The 12,051-nt window shown below is 44.4% G+C and overlaps 2 protein-coding genes across 2 annotated transcripts in view; both read right to left on the reverse strand.

Annotated features, from left to right (window-relative positions):
* CACNA1I (calcium channel, voltage-dependent, T type, alpha 1I subunit) overlaps positions 1 to 12,051 on the reverse strand; it is a gene marked incomplete at its 3' end in the record, with an annotated part of 154,634 nt that overhangs the window by 82,119 nt on the left and 60,464 nt on the right. Inside the window, exons 2-3 of the mRNA XM_010284255.1 lie at positions 6,426 to 6,537; positions 5,376 to 5,509 (exon numbers count right to left, since the gene is read on the reverse strand). Coding sequence (XP_010282557.1) covers positions 5,376 to 5,509; positions 6,426 to 6,537 — 246 coding nt within the window. The remainder of the gene's footprint in view (positions 1 to 5,375; positions 5,510 to 6,425; positions 6,538 to 12,051) is intronic.
* Positions 5,848 to 6,073, reverse strand: RPS26 (ribosomal protein S26). Its single transcript, XM_010284143.1, is given in 3 exon segments — positions 5,848 to 5,927; positions 5,930 to 6,010; positions 6,013 to 6,073. Coding segments are annotated over 3 exon segments (222 nt in total).

Consider the following 12,051-nt stretch of genomic DNA (forward strand, 5'->3'; position numbering starts at 1 on the left):
AAGAAAACAGAATTGTCACGAACAGTGTAAAAAGGCAGAAAACTTCAATTAAAAAAAGTTCTATGGGGAAGGTCAGATGATGTATATGTACCACAGATGATAATGAGCTAGTTTCAGCTCCAGCTATGATCAAGTATTTTAGGCTGTGCCTATCAAATAGGGATATTCTAAGATAAGCAGGCTTGGACAATTTATATACAAGTGTTTTAAAAGAGATGGCCAGAAAAGATCTGGACCAGTACTGATGATTTTTGATTAGTGTCAGAAAACTGGGAGAGCATCCAAGGGTCAGAGAAATTCTGATGTTGTGCCGGTACTTTAGAAACACAGTGATCTCAGTAGGCTGACTGAACTGATGCTGATCACGGTACAGTAATGAAATCACTGGTATGCAGCTTTGATAGATTACGGATTAAAGGTGGATAATATAATTAACCATAATCAACACAGGTTTAAGGAAAAATAGACATCATCAAACTAATGTGCTATAATTTCTTATGAGATTACAAATCTAGTTCACACAAGTAATTATGTTGATATGGCTGGAATGATATGAAATCATCATGACATACATTAGCTGGAGAAAAACTGGCTAAGTAATAAACCTCACATGCAACAGTAAATGGGGACTCATTCGTGAGCAGATGTACTTCTGTAATGCACAATTCTTGCCATTCTGTTCTTTATTTATTTATCACAACCTGGCAGAAAATTAAAAAAAAAAAAAAATCACTGATAGACTTTGCAGTTGAAGCATATTTTTGGGAGAATAGAAAAAGAAATGAAGAGGACAAGTCAGCAATATAGAACAGTATGAACTGCTTTGGAAATGCAAATAATATGTATTCCAGTGTGAACAAATGTAACAGCATACACCTGGGAACAAAGTTTGCTGTTCCTACTAATAGGAGGGGATTTTCTTTCTTCAGAAGAGGAGAGAGAGGGGAAAAAACTCCAACCAACCAAGCTTGGAGACAATGGAGAAAGCAGATGAATTAATTGATAGGGAGATGCAGTGATTGATTAGATGGGTGACAGCAATCTTTGGCTGTAGGAACAGGAAAATTTCAGGCTGGAATAGAGAGACGGTATTACCACTGAAGGCACTGAAGAGGCTACACAAAGTACTGTGTCTTGCTCTGACTCTACTACTTTTAAAAGCTTTTAAAATACACTGCAGGTACATCCTAAAATGCCAAAATATACGAAGTCATGCAATTCCTCTCAAAGGCAAGGTTAGGATGGGATTTGACCACAGCTTTCGAGATCTATGTGGCAAGCTCCAGTGTGACAATAGAGAGAGGCACACAGGACATTCTCTGAAAGATACACCAGCCTCTCCTCAGTCATTGGACTCCAAGCAACAAGTAATTAAGGGAAAGGTTTTGGACATACTCTAGACACACACTTGTCATCAGAATTATCCCTCCGGCCACATAGTGAAGCCCTCTCCCCCTTAACCTACCTACCTATTTACACAAGGAAATTGCATACCAGAACATGTCATGGGGATGCCACAGAAGAGGGCAGAGACAGACATAATTCCCACCACAGACAGCAAATTACAGCACTTGGCTCAAGAGAGGCAGAACAAACGCTCCCTCAGTGGAATTAATGCCCCCAAGGCCAGGCAGGTTGCATGAACTCACTCCTTGCACAGGGACCCACAGGACAGAGTCATGCAAAGGAACATCTCCCTTCCCAGAGGGACAATGGCGTCATCTCCAACAACACATGAACACAATTGCTTCACGGAGTAGAGCGAACTGGAGAAATTGCTCACTCTTTTTTTTTTGCTGGAGAACTGCCTGACTTAAAAAGCTGATGAGTGCTAGCCCAGAAATAAGTGACTTTTCTCCTAAATTCATGCACATAGAGACACTGGCCTGCATTTCCAGCGCAATTAGTGTTCACATTATCTCAACTTTCAAAACTTAGTAGGCTCTCAATTTTCAGAATCTGCCCTTTGAAGTTGCCTCAGATCGAGCTCTCCAAATACTCACTGTGGGAAACAAATGATGACAGACAAGATGTAATCACAAATGCAGGGGAAGAGGGACTCCCACCATGACAGCTGGTGACAAGCACAGTCTGCTTGAAACTTCTGGGAACCTGCAACCTCCTGTCGCCAGTGAGCAGTTGGGAACCAGAGCATCGGCAAGCTGAATTTGCAGCCCTGGTTGCTTATGCACACTAGGGCATCATCATTCTTCAACCCAAATTACCTCACTTGGTTTTAGGTGCTCCAAGGGGAACAATGAAGGAGAGCATTGACTTAGGACTCTTGTTTTGCATTTTTTTTCTAATCCTTTCTGAAAAAAACATGTTGAAGGTGGTTGGGGGAGGGAATGTGCAAGAGGGGAGAAAGTTCTGGTGTTATCAGCTCCTATTGCCATGGAAACTGAACAGTTTTAGTGACAATGGAGTCTTCCCTCCTTGAGCTGCTGGGTTGCGTGGGGAGCAGGGGCAAGCAGGGCAGGGGCACACAAGGGAATTCAGCTAACTAAAACTATAGCTTCTGGCTTTCCAAGAAAGTGAGGAGAAAACTACAAATGAATGCCCGAATACATGGTTTATGTAACCAAAACACCGTCTGGGGCAATAGCAGCAAATAATTGTTATGCTCTTTGACAAAACATGCTGTCATGCAGCTAGCCAGATGGAGGTATCTCAGCTGCCCAGGAACACCTGACAGAACAGTCCCTTGCCTGCACTTTGCTTTTCCATGCTACAGTTTATTTTTCCAATCTTTGCTGCCTCATTGGTGTTTATTTGGCAAGGGAGAAGGGAACAGAAGGGGCTGGGAAATGTAGTCCTTATCCTTGAATTTGAGAGAAGCTGCACATCTTCTAGGCACTGCACATTACTTTCCAACATCACAGATGTTTCCTTAAGAGCCAAATTTATGACCTCCCTTGCAGGTAATGAGAGTCCTGGACCACAAAAAGGAGAAGGCCCTTAGAGAAAACTGATTAGCCCCTGAATAGGATCTAACTCACTGGCATTGAGAAAACATGCAAGACCTAATGCAGGGTATCTTCTCTTAGAGGGCTAAAGCAGCATCTGGCCTGAGTAAGCCAGTAAACTGAAGCTATGATCCAGGTGTGGGACCACTCAGGACAAAACTTGGGGCTTAAATTTGAGGTTAAATAAAAGCCTACAGTCTGTATGTATGGGCAAGTTTGAGCCCTGGATTTGATTTAAACAGTGTAGACAATTTTAATGAATTTCAAAGAATAATGAATTAATAACCACAAGCTTTTATAACTTGAAATACATTATATAGTCATTAGTTCTATGTAACTAAATGGAAAAATCTTTCTTTAGCAGAAGTCTTTTGAGATCAAATATTCTGAGATTACTATCATTTCAGCCTGACACCTCATGAGGACAATCGTATAGAAATCAGGAAATAAATTTCTTTCAGTTTTGGACATGAAATGGAAAATCCTCCATGCTGATTATTTTATATCTACAGAGTTGATTCTCAGTCTCCTTGGCATTGAAAAGAGTTCAGATATGAGCTTTTTTCCTAGTACTGCTATCGGATGCACAAAAGACTCACTCTCCTCAAATTTCTGCCAGCAATGGTGACAGAGGGAAGCACATAAATGGAGTTTACTCCCTTCTCATCTAGGTAGCATGGATTTCACTTGTTTCCTGCACGGAGTAAGCACTTGCACTCACTCTCTTTCATTTAGCATTGCACCATTGATTTAATCTCTCCAGATAGCACCACTCACATACCACGCTTGCGGGGACACCAGGCAGAGTGAGACCCCAGTTCCCAAGCCTTTTACCCCGTACGCCGGTGATCCTGTGCCCACCTGCAGCAGAGCCTTCCTCCCAGCATACCACAGCACACCACCCACACGGAGGAGCACCATGGGCTCCAAGGTCCCCCTTTCAAACACACCTGTTCTCCCCTTCCCTCCTCAAAGGCTGCTGTGGTCGGGTCTTGCTTTCCCTGCATCCAGCCACCAGCAGTTTTGCCACCAAGAGCTCAGGCTAGAACATGCAATGACCTGGCTTTTCTCACCACCATGCGCCAGGTGCTTTAACTTAGCCTTTCCTGATGGACTCGCAGTCCCCATGCTGGGCCATTTTAAATCAGTTGCTCATTACAGCAGGCTCAGCCACTAGAAAGGTCTTCCCATCTCACGCATGTTGCGTTAATTCAGAAAAAAAGCTACAGCTTTCACCTGCCTGTCCTCCTTTCATGGACAATCTGGCTGAGAATCAGCCTTCAGACTTTTACAACTGCACTGAGTTTGAAAACCTCTGCTCCCCCCAAAAGCAAACAATTACACGCCCCTCCAGAGGGAATGACTCTCAAGTCTCGCTGTAGAGGAACTGTGTCAAAAGCAAATACAAAGACAGTGCTGCTCTGCACCACAGGGGAAAACTCTGCAAAGTGAGCTCGAACTCACTGCTGGCTCAGTCAGTAATATACGTGCCTCCAGGTGACAGCAAATGCGGGTAATTTCTTGCTGGGAGGAGGGAGAGGGAAGTGGAGAAGGAATTTTCTCTCTGAAAAAACGTTCACTGGTTTGCTGTGAGAACAGCAATATTACACATTTTTTCTGACTTTTTTTTTTTTTTTACTATACCACAAGGCAATCTAATTGAAAATGGACAAATTCAAAAAAAGCACATGCCCATTGGTGTCAGAGATAGACATTTTGCTGTGATTCAATAGGCAAATCCTGGTAGGCTTTCCACTTCATACATGCAGAGAGGAAATCAGAACTTCACCATAGCAGCTTTGTCATAAAAGACACTCAAACGTCAACTTGTCCCAATAGTATCATGGGTAAGGCCAGTGCAATATGAAGACAAAAAGCCCAGAGTAACAAAAATGACATTCCTACCTTTGAAACACTGCTGCTGGGAACAGAGAAGCTAGCTTGGTGCTGGTAAAGGTTACACCTCTTCCACTCAGACATTTAAAAAAAAAAAAAGGTTTCTGGGCTAGCTCTTCAGCTGGTACAAATTAACACCATCTACTGAAGTTGTACAAGATAGATGGCTGCACATCTGCCGGGGAGCTAAGCTACCTCATCTACTATTTCTTCCATAGACTGCTAACCCCAGTGCATCTGATTCCAGCTCTGCAGATGTACTGGAGTAGCACCAGAATTGAAACTTTCCCTTCAGTTACATCATGAAAAATCAAGAGTAGTATCATTAGCTTTGTGAGGATTTACTTTCACCTCCCACCAGTACAAGAGGATCTTAACCCTGATCGGTACATTTAAGAAAAAACATTTGTAGTTGCCACTGTTCTTCATGTACTTTCCAGACAGGGAGTGTTTCCCTGTTCCATGCAAGACTCTAACAAACAGAACAAATAAAACCAGAAACTGTCAACCTACCCAGCCATGACAATGAAGAAATCCAGGCGGTTCCAGGTATCTCCAAGGTAACACTTCTTGCCAAAAATCCCCAGAGCCACCATCTTTAAGACCATTTCCATGGCAAAGAAGATGAAGATGAAATCATCAAATACCTGCCAAACAGAAACCGAAGAGCATATTTGATAAGCATTCTCAGCCTCAGACTTCAAGATGCAGAATGTGAGATAAATACAAATTTCATACTTCTGAAAATGAGTTAGAGGCAGGGCTGGAAGAGCTAGCATCACAGCTCCCTCCTGATGAAGTAAGCAAGAAGGGGCTTTTATTGGTTTTTTTTCCCCCATTGGTGAAATAAGTGATGTAGACTCACAGACTCCTTACATGGACTTGAAAAGAGGTGTTGGCTCAGCACCAGCAGGTCCAAACCTGTCCAGGGAAACATATTCCAAGGTCTCCCAGGTGGGTTCCTCATCACCCCACTGCAAATGTCTCAGCTGAAGACATACTGCAGCTTCATGCACAGCTTGGGCAGCACATACCAATCACAGATGGAGGCTTCAGATATCTGAACACTGCAGCCTCACCAACACTACAAATGACAACTTTTGCTGTCACCTTCTCTTTGGGGAAGCAGCAAGCACAGCTAGTACATTCATAGGCTGGATGTACCTGTGGCCCTTCTTGGCATGCCTTCTGTTTTTTCTCCCTTTGGACATCCTGAATGCCACATTATCTGAGGATTCGGTAGCACCCTTGCTCCTCAGAGTAGCAAAAGCATTGAGGGCTGCTATTCTCTTCTGACTTAGTTATTTCTCCCTGGCTTACCTCTGAAATACGTATCTTGTAGCTGTCTGTGTCAGGAGACTTGCATGGTCACAAGTAGACTTCATTCATTATCTCTCTCTGTTGCCCCATTACCCTCCTCAAACTAAGCTCTTGCTTTTTTACAACAGGATAGCTTACTGCCAGGGACATTCTTGTCGACTTGTCTGGGAAGGTGTTGCCCACACACTGAAGGAAAACATATGTGACAGTTTGTCCATCACAACAGGAAAGAAGTTTGCTTACCTGCAAAATTTTACACCTATCAGAAAGGCAATCCATATCCTCACATGGCTGGTACATCCCCAGGGTAACGCAGTTTAACAAAATCACCATCATGCTGACACACTCAAACCAGGTGGAAAAGAATCAAGGAAAACTCCTGTAAAAGCATCATGGCTGAGATAAGCTTGCTCTAGGCTTGGGGTGACAAAATAGGAAGATTAAGGGAAATAACAACTGCTGGTAGTCTGATTTATTACATTCTTATGTTTTTTGCCCTCAGTTCCTCACTACTCCACTCCTTGATTAAGCCAAAACCCTTTGGAAAAGGGGAAAGTGGAAGTAGCACAAAGGCCTGAGGTATTTATACAAGTCAAATCATTACCACACTTAAACACATGCTGATTCCTCTCCTGTTGGTTTACTGAATCTTCCAAATACATGCAAGAGACTTTCCATGGTGGCCTATACTCAAATGCAGCAGAGATCTCGATGATCTAGGGACCTAAATCAAAATAGACATCCAAATCTCTACATGAGCCTAGTGATCACTGCCCTTCTGGGAAGGGGGTACAACACAAGGCTAGAATTCTCCATCTTCCCTTCTGAGGGGAACTTGGAGATAAAGAGTTGCCATACTGGAACAGGTCAATGGTCCATCTAATCTGTTATTCTGCTTCCAGCAGTGACCCATGCTGGATAAAACTCCACAATGTGCCTAATTAAGTTATTCAATAACCATGGGGGGAAATTGCATTTCTGACCCCAGCTGGTGATCTGTTTATGCCCTAAAGCATGAGGATTGATAGCCCTTATAATTGTTTTCTCAGCTACACTAGTGTCCCTGCAGATGCTTTGCTTATTCATTTGAATCCTTTGTTGATAATCTTACTAAAATATCCACTTCGATAATAGTTGGCAGCCATGAGCTACATTGGCTAATTATACTTTACATTAAAAATTGTTTCCTCCTATTTATTTTTCATTTGTTGCCTTTTAATTTTATCAAGTGCCACTTCATTTATATCTTACAAAAAAGGGTAAAAATGGTGTATTTGTGCTCTTCACACTCTCTACCTGCCTCCTCTTCACCATCCCTCTCTTCATGAAGGAGTCTTAAGATCTGATACACACTTATCCAAGCACTCATTTACAGTATTTTAGACCTAAAAGTGGGCATGTTTCTGTGATATCTTTCCAGCACTCACATTGCAAAGCAGTGATGTAGATCTGAGAATGGACCTCCGACCTCTGGCAGAAGAATCCTTCTTGGGTATTTTAACACACCTCACAAATATAACTGCTCAGTTTCCTTTTTTTAGAGAAATTTTTTTTTTTTAAATCTCAACTAACAGAGTCAAGAAATTATCCATTTAAAATACAACCCATTGAGTGCACCCATTTTCAGTCCTTGCAGAACTGAATCCAAAACGGTAGCATGTATCTCTGGACAATTCTGAAAGACACTCAACATCTATGGTTTGTTCTGAGCAACTATTCCATGCTCATTCTCTGACAGTGATCCATGACTAACCTGCACACTGTGATGTAGAAGATTATTAATTCTTTTTCTCCTCCCCCACCTGGTTTTCAGTGAGCTACCTTCTGTTGCAAAATCAGACAAGAGCAGGGCACCAGCTCTACTGTGCCAATCATGCTACAAGGTGATTTCAAGAATGTGTTATCACTATTCCTCACTAAGTTAATCCCAAGTGCTGCACAAAGTAATGTGCATGGAGCCCACCCTTGATGTAGGTTTCAAAACCAGAGGCCTTTCCTGAGAGAAATACACCAAAAAGGCATGAATAAAATGTTTGCCCTCAGAGGTCTACACAACACAGCTTCAACTTTCCACTTTTCTCTCTCTTACACGTTTCTTTAATGACCTGATCCAAAGCCCAGGAAGGCAATTGGAAAGGTTTCCATTAGCTCCTGCAGGCTTTTCAGGTAAGACTGCAATTCTCTTCTGAACTTTACAAAATCTGTTCAGTGTCATCTTTCACTGAATTACAGAACTACAGAACGGTTGAGGTGGGAAAGACCTCTGGAGGTCATCTTGTCCAAACGCCCTGCTCAAAGTAGCGTCCAACTACAGCAGATTGCTCAGGGTCACATCCAGTTGGGTTTTGAATACCTCCAAGGATGGAGGCATCAGAATCTTTCTAAGCAACCTGCTCCAGTGTTTGACTATCTACACAGTGAAAAAGTGTTTTCTTACGTTTAAATGGAATATCCCATGTTTCAACCTGTGCCCCTTGCCTCTTGCCCTGTCACTGGGCACCACTGTGCAGAGTTGGGCTGTCTCCTTTATTCCTCCCATCAGGCATTTATACACGTGGATAAAATCCCCCTGAGCTTTCTCTTCTCCAGGCTAAGCAGTCCTAGCTCGCTCATTTTGCAACGGGTGCTTTGACAGCTATTCGAAAGGCAGTGCCAGTGAAGCCCTGACAGAGGGATCAGTGCCGAATGACACTCTTCGAGCTGTCAAAAAAGTTTATGTGGGCTGAGCCACTGCAAAAGTCCCTCTCCCTGGACATAAGGCAGCCAGGAGCATGGACAGAGCCAGTGCTCAGAATAGCCCCCAGCTATTCTGAAATTTCACTTCAATTGGATGAAATTAATACATAAAAAATGAAAAGCAGTTGTTTTATAAGCCAGGGTTTTTTCTTCAGCAAACAACCAGAAAACATGACATGAGAGACTCAGGAGGCAGGGATTACTCTCTGACTGCAGCCAAACTCAGAGAATTCAGGCAAAGGGGCTCGAAGTCAGGGGTTTATTTCATACAGATCTACACTTTTGTGCACATGCTTCGGCAGCAGCAACACGTGGGTGGCTGGGACGCTCCCATGCTCCCTTTGCTCCTCTCGCTCCCCTTGCAGTGGTCACCCCCCAGGCCACACAGATCATGGCAAGGGTGCCTGCGGGCAGCTGGCAAGACCCCAAAGCACAAGACCTGGCCAGCCGCAGTGAGCACTCCCAAAAATGTTGCAATTTTGGCCAGATGCGTGAGGCTTGATCTTCTTGCTCAAAAAGCTGTGGCTGGCTGCACTCAATTTCTCCTCCCCTGCTTTTCGGATACCAGCTCTCTGAAAGTTTGCCAGCACTGTCCAGGTTTCCTGAGGATGCTGCTGAATCGCTGGCTGCTCCCAGGCTATTAAAGTGACATTAGGAAAAGCTTTCCTCCTGCTGCCCCACGGTTTTCCTTTCAGAGCAGGCAGGGACCCTGAAAAGGCTCATCCAACCTGCAGCGGAGAAGAAGAAAGTACTAGGAGAAAACCAAAGCATCTCCTGCCCCGAGTCAGGAGGGGTTGCTGCCTGCTTGGGTCGGTGGAGGGGGTAATTAGAAGTACCTGCTGCCTTCAATGTGTCACCACTGTCAACCACAGTGACTGCCTCCCGTCACCATGGCAACAGCCTGCAGCCAGGTTTATCATCTTTCTTTCGATGATGCCTCCCCTTCCCCGCATTCTTCACCCCCTCCTTTTCCCTGTGCCTGAGCCTGTAATTAATTTCAGCTGCCGACAAAGCCGGTCTTCACAATCTGCATCATTCAGTCAGAAGTTTCATTACTAATTAACTTCTTTTGAAGTTCAAATCTCCTAATTACAAGTGAACTTGTACACGTGCTGTACCCCTCTGCCCTGGCCCTTCCTCACCACTGGTCTCCCTTCCCACGGCCTCACTCCTGACACCTTTCCCAGCGAGGCCTGGGGCCTCCAACGGGTTTTGGAAACTAAAAGGAAACCCAGGCATTTCTGCCCATGGTCAGCTCCTCTCCCTTGGCCACCACAAGATGCTTCAGAAGAAGGTACCAGAAAATCTGCAGCAATCCGCTATGTAATAACTTGCCCTTAAAGGGAGGTTTTTCCCTAACAGTGACAGTTCACAGTTGATTCAAGCCCTCAGGGATAAAAGGGTCACGCCTCTCATTTCAAAAAGAAAAACACAGCAAGGGAAAAAGGTTTCCTGACTCCCTTAACCATGGGTTATTATCATTATCCACATAACTGTCTTCTCTTTATAAGAGTCCTGTTAAGCTCTTGGTGTCAGCATTGTCTTGTGGCATCAAGACCCATATCTAGGTTTATTATTTTTTGCCTAAAATGCGTTTCCTTGTACTGGTTCTATATATGGTGCCTGCCTGTGGCAGCAACACTTTGCTTTGCTGATGGGTCCCCTCCTCGTCCTTCCACACCCCCACCAGGGTCCATGCAGCTGCTGCCTGAAGCCAGCTGCCACATATCCATTGATACTCCACAATGTCTTCCAATGGACAGGGAAAGTCTGGGGTGGGGAGAGACTCAAGGGGGACATGCATCACCAGCACACACCAGTAGAGGACCATCATCCACCGCAGACCATCCGGGATGGAGTCAGTGCTGAAAGCCACAAGTTACAGGACAGGTAAGGACATGTGCAGGTGTTTCTGGGAGCTGGATCTGCTGTGGTAGTGCTTGATAACATGACTAAGCATAATGCAAGATCATGTTAGAAATGGGTGGTGGGATACAGGCAAAGCTTTTGGGCTTAATTCCTGAATGACAAATAGCAGAAGCAAGGTATTGTACTGGGGCTGTATTAGAGCTGTAAATAGCTTACACATGGAAAACTGGGTACCACTTAATGTTCCTGGGATCAGCCTCAATCTCTGCTTTTTATCACTGACAAAAATACAACAGAGCAAAACTTTGGGGTCCCCTCTCCTCTTCCTCCTTTAGTATCAGCTGAAGAGTAAGAGTACACCAGGCCCAAAGAGCTCCCCAGCAGCTGGTGCTCCTGACAGCACAGAAAATGTAGAAGATTTACAAGCACAACAAGCCCTCAGTCTTTCCTGTTGCTATCTCCAAACCACTCCTAGGGTATGCCTTGTGCCGATTCAGGTCTTGAACAGCTCAGGCCTGTTTAACCTGCAGTAGAAACGCCTTGGCTACCAAGCACTTACAGCAAGGGGAAAAAGCCAGCTCTGTGGCGTGGCTGGTCATGGTGGCATCTGTTCCTGCCCCAAAACAGAAGAGCCCACTGTGGTAGAGCAGTTCAGGGACAACTGGAAACACCGAGCCCCATGCAACGCATCCCAAACTCCAGCCACCCGTGCACACAACTCCTCATGGCCTCCCACTGAGCCAGTGCCAGGCAGGCACAGCTGTGGGCAGCCCGCAGGTGAGACATCACTTTTGCATGATCACTCCTCTCTGCTTCCCCTTTAGGGCTCCTCTCCACCTCCCTCTCATCCCACCAGCTAAATGGCCGCACCCTGTGATTCCAGTTTGCAGTGATTGCATTTTCTTTCCCTCCTTTTGAAATAAACTAAGGATAGTGCTGTATTCCTTCCCTACTTTCCTCTCCTGCTTTGTGACCCTTCTGCAAGAAGCTGGTAGGATGCTGTAACTGCAGTAAGACAGCTAATATTTCATTTATAATGTAAGGAGTGATTTGTGTTGTAAAGGTCAGAGAAACAAGTAGCTCCAGGGAAAGCAGTGCTTATTTTCTCTCCCTCATTGCTGTTGGCTTTTACAGATACCCTCACAGGTGAGTTTCATTTTTTCCCCCTCTCACTTTTTTCTTATCACCACTCACTACTTTTTTTTCCTTCTGTGCTGATGCACAGGAGTTTCACAGTTGTCTTCTGCAAAACAAGCCAACAGAA

The sequence above is a fragment of the Phaethon lepturus genome, unplaced genomic scaffold (genome assembly GCF_000687285.1).
Source record: "Phaethon lepturus isolate BGI_N335 unplaced genomic scaffold, ASM68728v1 scaffold7750, whole genome shotgun sequence".
Classification (NCBI taxonomy): domain Eukaryota; kingdom Metazoa; phylum Chordata; class Aves; order Phaethontiformes; family Phaethontidae; genus Phaethon; species Phaethon lepturus.